We start from the raw sequence: 14631 nt of genomic DNA, 5'->3' as shown, positions 1-14631 counted from the left end.
AGAGAACAAAGAACGATCACATCACACCCTCCCTGAAACGCTGCTCGGTACAGAGGCGGCTCTACGAGCCAGGCCCCCCAACCCCCTGCGCGAGGACCGGGACCCTGCGGGGTCAGGGGGGGCCTCTCCTCCCACACCGGCTGAAGGCTGTGCCGCAGATTTTTGGGGCAGTTTGGAAGGAAAAAAGCAAAGCTTAAAGCCTGCACATCTGAGACTACGAAAAACCTGGTTTTTCGTAGTCTCAGATGTGCAGGCTATTTTCCCCGACACGGTGAGACTGGCTCCCACTGGACGTCGAGATGCACTCCAGCAGGGACAGCACAAACCCCGCAGGTCACGCAGCCATTACGGTTCCATCCTTAGGACAGGGAAGGCAGCACTGACTTGCGAAGATCAAATGATTTCATAAAAGCTCTTTGTCGAATGGGAAGCAAGTGCACATGCTACAGATACATACAACAACAGTGTCCAAGAAATGACTACTGAGGACTATAGAGAGTATTCCTTGGCCAGCAGTAACTTTTAATTGAAGTCCACTTTAGAGAATTGTATGTAAGCTTACCTTTTTCATATATTCAGTAACTGGGTTCTGCTGCAAGAATTCAGTACTTTCTCTGGTATAAAATCTCTCTGTGTCAGCCAAAAACTGAGACTCAAAGGATTCTTTATACACTGTTAACGTGGGGCCCTTTGCAAATGCATCATCTTCATTCAGCCCCAATTCCACTAGAAAGAAATATAACTATATTTCAATTACCCTATTTTTGGTCACATTTTACAGAATATACTTAGGTGCAGCCTCCGGCTTAAGTTGTGCTTAAAAGGTAAATGTGGCGCTGGCCAGGCAGCTCCATGGGTTAGAGCATTGTCCTGACGGGCCAAGGCTGTGGGTTCAATCCCCAGTCAGGGCACATACAAGCAGCAACCAGTGAGAGCATCAATAAGTAGAACAACAAAATGAAGTTTTCACTCTCTCTCTAAAATAAAAAAGTATGAAACGGCAGGACATAAAGTCTTATTTACCGTATTAAAGTACGCTGTTTCCATAAAACAAAAAAAGAGAAACACCTCAAGACATACAAAAGCAAGTAATTCTGACCCATGGCCAGGCATGCTTCAAAGTTATCAGGGAGTTTATTTAAAAACTCCTATTTTCTATTTCCTGAAAGCATGAAAGTAAGAAAAATGACTAATCTTAAACATTTAAAAATACAAGGCTGCCTAAGTTTTTCAAGCATTGTATTACGTTATTGGTTTCTCAATTTCTATTTTTCAAGCTGGTATAAATATCTACTTATAATCCAGCTCCATTAATGACATTATCATCACATTATACACCGAGTAATTCAGCATGAGGCCAGAAAATAATTCAAATTTCTATTCCATCAGGGATCAATTTTATGATGGGTAATATCAAAAAGAATCACAATGACTTAAAGAGAATTACAAGCACCCTTATAAATGCTAACAGTATTCATGATGCTACAATATTTTTTAAATGAATCTGTTGGAGTATTGTTATAATTGACGTTTGCTATAAAAACTCTGAATAAAGGAAAACTCTTTACCGTAAGACTGTACAACACCACTGATCAGTCTTGTATTTATGGTTTCGCCATTTCTTTCCTTTTCAATCAGTTTTAAAACAGCATTGGTTACCTTCAGAAAGGACATGGGAAAAAGATGCAGATTACAGGCTACAGTACGTATCACGTTACTGCGTATCTCCCGAACATACACATCCGTTAAACAATGCCAGGGGAGAGGCCCTTGAGGTGCCCCATGAGGAGAGAGGAGACAGTGGCTAAGACGCCAGGTCTGTCTGGGGCTTCAGGGGGAGGCCGCCCACGCTCACACACGCAGGTACCTGTTTGTTCAAGGGCCTGAACAGACAGTCTCTCCAAGTCACCAACGCAAGCTGGAGAAAAAGAAAAAGGGAAAGTATAAAATGTCTATACTTTTACTGTTTTTCTAAGACTGAAGTCATAGGAAACACCTAGAATCCCTGATTATATGATCAGTATTTCTAGATTATAACGTCATAAAGAATCTATCATCCCAATGGAATAAGAGCCACTCTCCCAAGTTAACATCTTCAACAGGTATCAAAGTAGTGATGTTCATCAGCTCACGTTTTATAAGTAACATAAAAATTTGAATTTAAGGAGGCTGTAGATACCAGCTTAAAAGGGCACCAGTAGATGCAACCTATAAAATTCCCTGGGCCAAATTTAATTTTTGACCTGGCACACTTAATGAAAACAATTTTTAAAAGTTTTAAAAACTAAGTTTGGGCAAATGGCTGTCACTGCTCTTCCAGTCTACAAAGATTTTTCTGAAAAGGAGCTACAGACATGCTCTGGATCATCCTTGAAACAGCTGCGGTTTGCTTCGGGAACCGTGCCCACAGAATGCACGCACCGTGCCACCCAGAACACCCAAGAGGGCGCTGGCTCTGCACTGGGCTCGTGGGTGCGCTCTGCAGGCGGGGCCAGAACACTTCTGTCCCTCCCTAAAGTTCTAAAAAAGGTACTCAGTGGACCTTTGGTTTTTTAATATATGTACATTGCTACAATATATATCACATGTATTTGGAATCTAAATGGTTTTTTGTTATCAGACAGAGACTATCTACTATTTTTTATTTTTAATAAATATACTTTCTTTTAAAAAAAGTGTTAAAAACTTGCATAGAGGCTGTATCAGAAAGTTACTCTAAAAAGTCTCTCCAAAAGAGAAATGTTATAACTCATGCACTGTTTTTAATGTTTGTTTAGAGGTATTATTCAGTTGAAATAATATTCAAATTTGTAACAATTTAATGCTCAAATACAAACTGCTGAGAAATTCATTTAAACATAAATGCGATCAGTGTTATTTTCCCCAAATGCAACCGTAGATAAAACTGGGTTTATATAAGATACATCCTTCTGAATTATATAAATTTAATTTATATACTGAACTTTCACTGAGTGGTATTTCCACACGCACACAATGGCCTGAAAAACATATACCCTCTTTTCTTAAACGCAAAAGTGAGGTGTGGGGAAACATAACGCAGTGGACATGAACTTTTAGGAAAGACAGACTGCACCTTTAAAAACAACTTCTTCCAAACATTTTTTCCTTAAATTAAGACAGATTTAGACAGTCCTAACATGACTGTGGATAACTTGTCGCTTTGAAGAGAGGAAGGAAGAGGAGCCAGGCAAGAGAAGGCAGCAGGAGCACAGGTGAACTGCAGAAGCACAGAGGAGCAGGCCCGGGGGAAGCCTGCTGAACCACTACCGTGCCAACCGTGGGGTTAATTTACACTTGCTGGTTGACTTGAAAGGAAACCAACAACGTTTTTAAAGAACAACAACTTTTTATAATTAAAAAAGGAAAAAGAATTATGAGGAAAAAATTAAAATTTTTAATTTCATAACAAAGCATCCTCATCTTCCAGAGATTCTGGAAAACACAATGAAGTTACTGAGTAAGAACTGCTCACTGTTGTCAACTGATACTTGAACTTTAAAGGAATTTAACAGGCTCACTGGAAGAACATAAAGGTCTGTCCGGAAGAAGTCCAGCCATTGTTAATGTAATGAGAACAGTGTGTGCGACATCGATATAACCTGGCAGCCAAGGAGAGTGGGCTGGAATGTGCATGTGTGAACCGCGATGACTTCACTGTACTAGTCAGTATGGATGGTAGATGCTATTGAGTGAGCATATGTACTATGTGGCTGTCACATTCAAAATGACTGAGTAGAGCAATTAATCTGCATCAACTTTGTGTGAAATCCCTCCACCAAAACTATTCGCATGCTTCAGGAGGTCGCAGGTGTGGGTGACTGGGGATTGGCAGCTTCATTGAGACAATGTGCCCATGTATGCATCCTGTCTCGTGCAGAGTTTTTCCACAAAACATCAAATCACCAGGTGACTTAGCCCTGTACAGCCCAGATTTGGTGCCCTGTGATTTCTGGCTTTTCCCAAAACTAAAATCACCTTTGAAAGGGAAGGGATTTCAGACCACCGATGAGATTCAGGAAAATATGACAGAGCAGCTAATGGCAACTGGGAAAACTATGTGAGGTCTCAAGGTGCCTACTTTGAAGGGGACTGAGGTGTCATTGTACAATGTTTCTTATATCTTGTTATCTTCTTTGATAAATGTCTCTATTTTTCATGTAGCATGGCTGGATACATTCTGAACAGGAAATACTGTTTCTAGCCTTTGCTAAAAATTTATGGCTGTGTTCCAAACAGTGACTATAGCATTTAAGAATGTAGAAAGTATGAATTTTAAAAGTAATTAAAAAAAAAACCCCAGCTGAATCTTGAGAAACATACTCTGTAAAGTATATTTGCACTTCTTGTATTTTCTTTAACTGCTATTGAATATAGCTGAAGAGTGAATGGTTTTCGGGACTCTGATGCTATTAAAGGTCATATGTGGTGCTGCAGGTCAAGCAGGCTTCCCAGAGGAAACCAACCCAAATCATGCTGACGCCTACACCGAGAAGCAAGCATCCATAAGTGGAAAAGAAAGGGGAAGTACAGAAACTCCAATCAGGACAATGAGCCTACCGAGTTTTGTGAAAGGCACGTAACTACAGAACAAAGCACCATTATGAAGCAGTAGCAGCTCGGTGTAGAAATTGAGCTGTACATACAAATGATAAAAATGTGCCATGCACCTGTGACCCGTTACGGTTTTCGTGCAATCGAATTTGTCTAGGGTGGAGCAGCACGGCCACTACACCCCTTCTGGGGCGCAGAGCTATCCGTTCTGCAGAACCTGCCATTTTCGCACCCAGGCTCAGAGGGTCCTGGATGAGTGCCTGACAGCCCGCCATCAGCAGGTGGCCCAGCGGCTCCGCATCTTCCCCCAGTCCTCCCCCGGGCTGCGGCGTGGGGCTGGTGGGGGGCGGGGGTCTGCTGAGGCAGGCTGCTGGGCTCCACCTCCAGGGCTCCCCATGAAGCCTGGGCGCAGGTTAGCTCCCAACAACCTCCCGGGGAGGTGAGGCTGCAGGCCTGGGACCGCACTGTGAAAACCAGGAGGCCAAGGAAAAACTTCCTTGCCTGAAGGAACGTATTAATGAAGGTGATTTAACAATTCAAAGGGTGGCCCTTTCAAAGCCTATTTTCACTCGCATTATTAAAAGAAACCCTGCGCTGTTAAACTCTGTGGCTGTTAAACTCTGTGACTGTCATTCCGTGTACCACGCTACTTTGAGGGGAGGAGAGCACAGTCCCCTCTGTGAAGCAGCTCCCCAGAACCGGGAGGGGAGGGTCAGGGACGCCCGATGGGCCTGGCTCTGCCAAGACAGCCATACAAGAACCTGACCAGAGCAAGACGCAGCCACACTGCTGCTCACATAAATCTAAATAATAAGCAGTGAAATGTAAGCCTAAACTAGTCTGGATCACAGTATATAACCTTTTTTAAAAGGCAAAAACCTCACCAACAGCATGACTACCAATACTTTTATGCAACGCAATACGCGGCTCCTTACTTTAATACTAAAGAATAATTCCAGTGTTCACTTTACAAAGGGCTTTCAGTGCTCAACAGGGCAATTCGGGTGAAACCTGAAGGCTGGTCAAATAACTGAAGAAGGAACTTTAGTACCAAACACAGGAGTGTGCAGGTGGTATTTTGGGACTCTGTTTTACTCACCTTTGTCCCTTCTTGCCACAAACTAAGGGTCATTTATTGATAAATTAAAACAAGGGAAACTAGCCTCGTATTCTGAAAATAGATTAACATTTGCCCAGATCCCCTGACTGAAAAGATGATGTATCACTCAGAAAACACACATTTGAAAGGTATTCTAAGAAATCTTACAGAATAGATTTCATATATTCCTTTTCGTCCTTCGTCACACTCACGGCGAACCCAATGTCTATTGAGGTAGGCACAAATTCCATTCAGAACTTTGCTGGAAAATCGGTAATCTTCCCATTGCTGAGTGTAGAATTTCAGTACACTCTCATCCATCAAATCTTCTCCGTCCTGAAAACAAGGCAACTACAGCTTTAAAGATGACTCATGTGTCGCACGATCAAAGCTCACGGAGACAAATCTATTGCACTACCGCACATGGATGTGTGTGGTCTTAGATAGGTCCTTTAAATTATTCTGTATACAAAAACATCCTCATCAGTTTGAATTCTCACAAAAATACAGGTCGTGAGGACTAAAGAGGTTAATTTTAATTCTTTCATCTCAAACTGGGATCAGTTTGCATGATCACTTGCACATTTTGATTCAGAACAGCACACTGGGTTCCAAGTACAATGAGATGGCGTTAAATATGCATATACACTCATAAAAATGAACCCTGAATTTTTACAATATAAGGGTAATTCCTTTTTGTTAACAAACAGGAATTCATCTCAGAAATCATCCTTTTGCTATTTTCTCTGTTAAAAAAAATTAACATGTCCAATTAACAATTTAGACCATAGGCCAACACCATTTATTTTTTTAATTTACTTTCCTCCATTAGACTTAAATTATAAAAATTTAAAGCTTTTTGTGGTAATGTTACATTTTCATAAAAATATAATAATAGGCTAGCTCTTCTTTAACAAGATGTCATGAGGAAAATGTGCATTAATTAAAATTATTTTTATTGAGATGTCTGCAACTTAAGCCACCCATTTTTATTCGAAGGAAACTAACTTGAAAATTTTTTCTTCATGTTAATGACTCTACAAAGTTCAGCCTTTTAACAGCTGAGCATGAAATTGCAGAATCACCGAAATATCCTGCACAGGAAACACGTGACATGGAGCTAGAGGGAGGGCACTCCTCCGTGAACCTGAACGTGAACGGGAATGGGAGTGGGAACGAGGAGGAAGGGGCTGGCCAGCCCGGAAGGGCTCTCAGGCTCAGTGCTTGGGGGCCTCATGTAAACCTACTCATAACTTGCAGTCCACAGCCATCCGACAGCCCCATGAAAACCTGATCACATGACACAAACACACGTTTGTCCACTCACATTTAAGTAAGAAATAAGATGCAGTGCTAAACTATTCTGGACCACAGTATATGACCTTTTTTAAAAGGCAAAAATCTCACTGATAGCATGGTTATCGGCACTTTTGCACAACACAATGTGTGGTTCCTTATTTAATAATTAAGAATTAATTCCAGTGTTCACTTTACAAAGTGTTGTGAATAAAAATAAGGACACAGGGGCTTCAGCAAGACATCAGAAACAGTTTAGGGAACGTGAAAAGAATACTAATTTAAGTCACCGCCTGTGGTCAACCAACTATGGTCTGTTGGAATGTTTGAAAGTTTCCAATTAGCTTGTAAAATATATTAAGAAAAACCATTTTGGAGTATGCTGAAATTTTTGCCTATTATGTGTGTAAATCAAAAATCTTTAAAAACATACACAGGTGCCAGCTCCCCGGGCAGAGAGGCTGCCGCTCGCGCCAGGCCACGTGTGCGGCACCAGAGGCCCGGGCTGCGGCCGCCCGTGGTGGGAGGGCGGGCATCGCGCTGCGTTGCTCCACGCACAGAGACAGGGGCAGAGAACGGCAGAAGGGAAGGGGACCCCCACCGCTGCAAGCGAGAGGCTTGGGGCGGGGGACCCACACTTGAAGGCGGCGGGTGTTCTAGCGAAACCCATCCTGGCGAGGGCACCATTTCACTGTAGTTCTGAGATATGCGACGTGATCGTGTGCCAAAGGCAAGATTCACATCAGGAAAATGCCATTACCAAAGGCTGGAAAACCTTACGATCACTTGCACATTTTGACTCAGAACAGCACATTGGGTTCCAAGTACAATAGAGGTAACCTGAACTCATAATTATATGCTTCAAATTAAAAGGTTCTTTGATTTCTAACAACCAAATGACAAAATGGCTGGCAATTTAAGGAAAGCGTACTGCTATGGTATAAGGGCACTGAGAACTCCTAAACACTCTCATGCAAATATCAATGATAAAAACAACGAATAAATGACAGTGAAAGATTCAGCACTGAGGTGCTACCTTTTTTTTACGTTCTATTAGAAATGTTCAGCATATATGAAAAAAGTCTTACCTTAAGAAGATTTGTCAAGTAATTCTTCAAAAATTCTTTAAGTCGTTTGTACAACTCCAAGCCAACAAACTGAGCTCCCCCAGGTGTCTGCCCCTTTTTTGACTTAGAAGGAGGGACGCCAGCCCCTCGTGCTTGGTTTGACTGGTGAACACTCGTGCAATAGTTATAAACGTGACTTGAAGGAAGTTAAGGAAACCAACATACATCGTTGATGTCAACACTGATCAATATGAACGTATTTTCTTATACAATATTTCAATATCAATACCTTTCCAACATAGCAACAAAAGTCTGTTAACCACTAGAATAGAGAAGAGATCCTGTTATTCACATCCCAATAACGCTACCTGTGAACCAGCCCCATTTACACGCAGGCACTGAGAGCAGCCAGCCAGGAGGAGGAGAGGTTCAGGAAGACGCCAGACCTTCCACACCACCCACTGAGATTTTCTTGAGGAAGCGGCCCGAGTGCACGAGGAGGCAACAGGTACAGAGGGAAGGGCGCAGTGATCTACTTCAGTAAAAACAGAAAACTAATAACCACAGTCTATTACAATGTTTAGATTTATTTCCAGAAGCATACAGTATAAATACAGAAACAACCAAAACTTTATTTTAAAATGATGTATAGGTGGATTTAAACAAAGCTACACCTTGAGGATGAAGGACGAAAAGCAGAAGAAATGGCAAGTGAGAGACCAAGTCTGCTTGTTCCACCAGACAAGTCAGAGGTGCCTGCCACGGCCAGCTACGTGGGCAGCTCACACCACCACTGGACGTTGGGAAGGGGTGTCAAAACGCTCCCAAGAAACCCAGAAGAAACAGCCCAAGTCTGAGCCAGCTGCCTCTGGGAAGGGGCAGCGAAGAGAATGGGGAAATTCTCCATTCTCTTGGGGCAGAGAACCACTGTTTTGGTACAACCTTTAAAACTATTTTAGTGTATTGACATATATTTTACTTGCCAATACTGATATTGACTAGGGCAGAAAAAAAATACAAGATAGAATTATTTTGGTATATTTTAACAATTTACTACACAAATATATTTCAAGCCTGTGGGTACAGATAGATTATTCAATAAATGACATTATGGTAAGAGGTGATATCAAAATATAATCCATATTCCAAAATATATTACAAATAGATTAAGAAAAAATACACACTGAAACCATAAAACAAAGAAAATATGCAAGAATATTTTCCAGATTTCAGTTTGGAGAAGGTCTTTCTAAGCAAAGTCGTAAACATTTAATCGGAAATTTTGAAAATATTTTAGTAAGAAATAAATTAACCATTACTATTTTTAATAAAGATAATTTAGACTATGAAAAAAATTAATCTCTATAGAAACATGGGCACCATATTCCAACAGAAAACCCCAAAACTAAAAGAAGTATTATGCGTCAGTGGCTGACCCCTCCCCAAATTCCTCAACCTTAGGAGCAACCAAACTGAGCCTTAAAACAATGAGTCACTTTACTACGTTTCAAATGCAGAGAGAATCACAGATTTTAATACACAATGAACTCATTAGCTCATGACCCAATTGGGAAAAATATTACTATTCCCCAGTCTTGCCTCATTTCATCCAAACCCTCCCTAATGTTTCAGGTTTCAGGAAATAAAGCAGTACAGATTCTCACTGAGAATAACTGAGGTTACCATGTATTCCTCCCTAGTCCACTCCTCCCTCCACTGCCCCCCCCAGGGGCAAAGTTGCTCATGATGCGGCATCGTTCCTATGGATGTTCTTCTATTGTATTATTTTACATGTTTTCAAGCATGGCACAAAATGTGGCACGCACGTGTGCTTACACTGCTTGCTTCGGTTAAGTGTGCAACGGCCACAGCAGGGTGCGACATGCCGCGCGGCACGGACCTGTGAGACCGGGCCCACTCTCTTGCTGGCAGGCCCTGCTAATGGCCATTTGGTGGGCTCCGATTTCTGGCACACCTGCTTTCGTTTAAATCAGGTTTGCACACTGAGGTTTCTAATCCCCCTCGAGTGCAACTACACGGGAGGGTGACCAATGGGTCACGTGCTGTGCGTCATATGGCCTATTCTTTCTCACGATGTGTATCGTTACTTCTGGGAAACTGTCCATTCTGCTAAGTTTTTAAGTATACTGCCCAACGGTTCAGTTTTCTCTTAAAAAAAAAAAAAAAAAAAGGCCTTATTTTAAATATTTTTTATGATTAATTTTGCCAGAGGCTTGCCTATTGATCTTTTTAAATAACTGGTTTGGGACATTAATTTTCAAAAGCGTATCTTTATTTCATTTGTTATTTTTAACTTCTTTCTTTACATTTGCTTTCTTTCTGTAAATCCCTGTTTTGGTTGTTTAGTTTCGTAATTTCTCTAGTTCTTTGCTCTTTTTAATATAAGCTTGAAAACTGCAGGTTTTCCTCTCCACACCACGTTGGCTGCCTCACTGGGATCAGACATGTATTTCCTTTTTTCAGTTAAATTTTCTTTTTTCCACTATCAGTTCTCTTAATTCAGTTATTTAGATGTTTTTAGATTTCCAAAGGGTATTCCTTTTACCTTAAAGTACTTTTAATTTCATTTTAAAAATTAATAAAAAGTTATCTTTTTGGTAGTTTCTTTAAAATGCGATCAGACTTAGAGCTGAGTGTGTGGTTTTTCTTTGCATGTGCTTGAAAGGAACGTCCGTTTTCTGATTGGACCTGTTAGAGCAAGCTGGTCACTTCTGTTTTTCAAACCTTTTATATTGATGATGATTTGTCTGTTATTAATTACTGAAAATTTTTTATTGAAATCTCCCTCACTACAGACTTGTCAATTTCTCTTATTATGTTCTACAGTATTTGCCATACATTTTGAGGCCCTACTAGCAAGTATACAAATCTGAAATTATATTCCTGGTGAATGTAACTTGAAATGATATCCCGTTATCAAAAGGAAGTAACTGTGTTTACTCCCGACAGCAGTGCTTCAGAAATCTCTCCTACCTGATGTTAATACAGTTATTCCTACCTTCCGGTTCGAATTTCCTCAAATACCTGCACCGTCGCCCCTTTGACTTCAGTGTCTCGGCTGCAGTGTGTCCACGGGCGCCCACCGCCACAGGAGCCTTTGCTCACAGCAGGGAGCCTGATGCTCTCTGACGAGCAACTCTGGTTTTGTGAATGTATGCTTTAGCCTGCTGTTTGCATGATTTTCTACCGTATTTTGCATTTTCCATTTTAATTATTTTTCTCTATTTTCTCCCCCCTTCTAATGGATCCATATTCCCTGTTCGACGGTAGTTCTTTGATGCTGAAATTACCCATTTAATTTGTATTCTTGTAATGGGTAGCTGAATACCTGGCATAACTATTTTGCCTTTCACCACTTCTGACAATTTCCTGAGTTATCTTCTTTTGCACTATTTCTGATTCCCTTCCATTTTCTCCTACTTTTTCTACTACATGTATCTTGGACATTTTCAAGCCACCTTCCATATCTTACTTTATGTCTTCAGTTATTTGCCATCAGTTTATCTTTGTTCAAACTTCCTAATTTTTCTTGATCTCCTGTCTGGTTAAGTGATTCTCTCAGCTGTGTCAAATTTGCTGTTTACTTTTACTGAGTTTATTTTACATTTGTAGAGTTTGTGTTCCTTTTAATCTGCCTTGTTTTCTGCCTTTATGTTTTTGATTCTTTTTATCATTAATGGTTTTTAACATTCTTAAGGGCCCTCTCTAAAGATTCTGTCTCCTAAGTTCCCATGGCTCCAATTCTGCGGCTCACGCTACATGCCGACTTGTTCCGATGGACTCTCTCCTCCACTTTGTAACTACATTTTTTTAAACTCAATTTCACGGGGTTTCACTTTAATTTTTTAAAAAACGATTTATTTATTTTTAGAGAGGGGGAAGGGAGGGAGAAAGAGGGGGAGAGAAACACTGATGTGCAAGAGAAACTTTGATAGACTTGCCTCTCACATGCCCCCAGCGGGGTACCTGGCTCACAACCCAAGCACATGCCCTGACTAGGAATCAAACCTGTGACTTTTGGTTTGCAGGCTGGAACTCAAGTCACTGAGCCACGTCAGCTGGGGCTCACATTACTTTCAAGCTTGAGGAAATCTTGCAACAAGTTGGTAGGACAAGCTCAAACCCCAAATACACCTGAAGGGACAAATTTACGAGAGACCTTCCCATCCACCCTCACATCCAGAACTCAGCTCAAACTGATTTGCTGGTTGCCTCCCTGGGATGCTGGGTTGACAGTTTTGTTTTCCAGTTCACCTCTTCACTGAAGATTTCCATGGAAACGTGGCTCCACCCCCACTACTTGCCCGGGCACCAGGCTGTGCCTCCTTTCCTGTGTGGCCACCTTCCAGCTCGCCTCTCGCCCAAACCCTCAAAAGCTGCTCCAGAGGCTCCCAAGTTCTACCTAGCACCCAGCTCCAGTCGCACCCAGGGGATGTTTTGGCTCTCTGGTTCAGCCTGACCTCTGTTTCTTGGCAATATGTTAACCTGCAGCTAGTAAATTAACAAAGGTCTTAACAAAGACAAACCCAGAGATAGTGAAGTGCAGAAAAGGGGAGCTTCTTACCCACTGAAGAGTCAGAGTGTACACAGTTACAATTTTTCTAGAATAAAACTGGAAAATATTTAAAAGCCTTACATTATACCTTTTTTGATACAGTAATTACACGGGTAAGCATTCACCAGAAGTTCTCACAGAAGCATACACTTACCTAGCAAACTGCCACGGCACTGCATGCTCTGCAGGCTGCCAGTCCGAGCGCGGCGCTGCCAGGGTGGGTTTCTGGGGGGCACTCTCCTCTGGGCATGTGGACAGCCGCCGTCTCCCCGTGTCCTCCGAGAGCCCTCTGGCGTCTCTCCCTTGCCTCATAAAGATCCCAATCCTACGGGACTGGGGCCCTATCTTAAGTCCTCATTTACTCTTTCTTATCCCCCACCAAAGGCTATAAAATTGGGGTTACAGCTTCAACATATAAATTTTGGGGGCACAGAACTCAATCCATAGCACACATATATCTATACAAAATGTTCAAAATAGACAAATCTGTAGAGACAGAAAGTGTATTAGGACGTGGGGGGAGTAAGGGTGTGACGGTTAAAGGGAACAAGGTTTCTTTCAGAGACGTTACATTCAATTTTAGAGCATTTTTAACGACAGCTGAACAGGTCTGTGAATATACTAAAAACGAGTGCAATGTACATGTGGAATTAATAATTCCATGGCATGTGAGTTATATATCAATAAAATTTACTTTAAAAAATTTCAATGCAATCGTAATTGTAATCCCAGCAGTTTTCAGGATAGAAATGACAAACTGAAAGTAAAACTTAAGAGAAATGCAAAGGATCTAGAATAATCAAAATAACCTTGGGGGGCAGGGGAGGAGAACAGAACAAAGTCAGAAGACTTATACTGCCTGACTTCAAGTGTTTTCATAATGCCACAGTAATTAAGACAAAAAATAAAAACACCAACCAATATCCTGCAGAATGTAGATACAAAAATATTCCATAACACATAAATCAAATTAGTAATGTATCATTCCTATAGGATGGATAAATATATAAACAATTCTAGAAACAGACGCATACTTAAAATTGTCATTTATTTTAACAAAGGCACCAAAGCAACCCATTGGGGGAAAGTCTTTTCAACAAATGACACTGGAATAATTGGATGGCCACACGGGGGAAGAACGAACCTCAAGCCCTGCACCTCACAACACATGCCAAATGAACTCAAGAGGGATCACAGACCTCAATGTAAAAGCCCAAATCACAAAGCTTTCTCATAGGCCACCAACTAGAGAAGAAAACAAAGTGGGTTTCCTCAAAAGAAAAATATCTGCTCCCTGAAAGACATCAGTGAGAAAAGGAACAGCGAGCCTCAGACTGAAAGAAAACAGGCGCAAGTCGTACTGGACAACACACCAGTGTCCTAAATAAATGCCTCTGACTGAGTAATAGAAAGTCCAGCAATCAAAAATTGGAAAGAAAACAGCAGCATTACAATACTTTATTAAAGGAAGACATACAAGCACCCAACTAGCATGTGAAAAGGGACCCAGTGTCATCGATCACCACGGAAACGCAAGTTAAAGCCATGAGACACCCCGCGCACCCCGGGAATGGCTACAACCACAAGCGCTGACACACCAAGTGCAGGTGAGCCTGTCACACAGCGCACACTCCTCAGGCCCTGCCTGTCCGAACACCAAGGGGCACAGCCGCTTTGAAAGTCGGCCGCCTTCTTCTAATCCACTTGATTGGCCCGTAAGTCCATTTGGTTTTTCTGTACGATGGCTCTAGCACTTAGCTGTCTTTAACTTCATTCAAAACAATCTTGTTAGACTGAATTGTGACAGCTGTCATATCAGGATGCACTTAAAAAAAGCGATCAAAATCAGTGAATTTTTGTGTAGCCATTTTAATACTGAAGATGGAAGAAAATATGCAAAATTTTCGGCATATTATGCTTTATTATTTGAAGAAAGGTAAAAATGCAGTTGAAATAAAAAAAAACCAAAAAACAAAAAAGGTGCAGTGCACGGAGAGGGTGCTGCGACTAATCAAAGGTGT

The 14631-nt window shown here is 41.4% G+C and overlaps 1 protein-coding gene across 3 annotated transcripts in view; it reads right to left on the bottom strand.

Moving 5' to 3' along the window:
* Window positions 1-14631, bottom strand: part of CUL1 (cullin 1) — an 86066-nt gene that overhangs the window by 30508 nt on the left and 40927 nt on the right. For all 3 annotated transcript variants that reach the window (XM_054564257.1, XM_054564258.1, XM_054564256.1), the window contains exons 3-7: window positions 8056-8230; window positions 5840-6007; window positions 1868-1918; window positions 1569-1659; window positions 563-726 (exon numbers count right to left, since the gene is read on the bottom strand). In XM_054564257.1, coding sequence (XP_054420232.1) covers window positions 563-726; window positions 1569-1659; window positions 1868-1918; window positions 5840-6007; window positions 8056-8230 — 649 coding nt within the window. The remainder of the gene's footprint in view (window positions 1-562; window positions 727-1568; window positions 1660-1867; window positions 1919-5839; window positions 6008-8055; window positions 8231-14631) is intronic.

The sequence above is a fragment of the Pteronotus mesoamericanus genome, unplaced genomic scaffold (genome assembly GCF_021234165.1).
Source record: "Pteronotus mesoamericanus isolate MK-2021 breed Mesoamerican mustached bat unplaced genomic scaffold, CSHL_Meso_final scaffold_85, whole genome shotgun sequence".
Lineage (NCBI taxonomy): Eukaryota > Metazoa > Chordata > Mammalia > Chiroptera > Mormoopidae > Pteronotus > Pteronotus mesoamericanus.
This window is presented reverse-complemented; position numbering and strand designations above follow the sequence as displayed.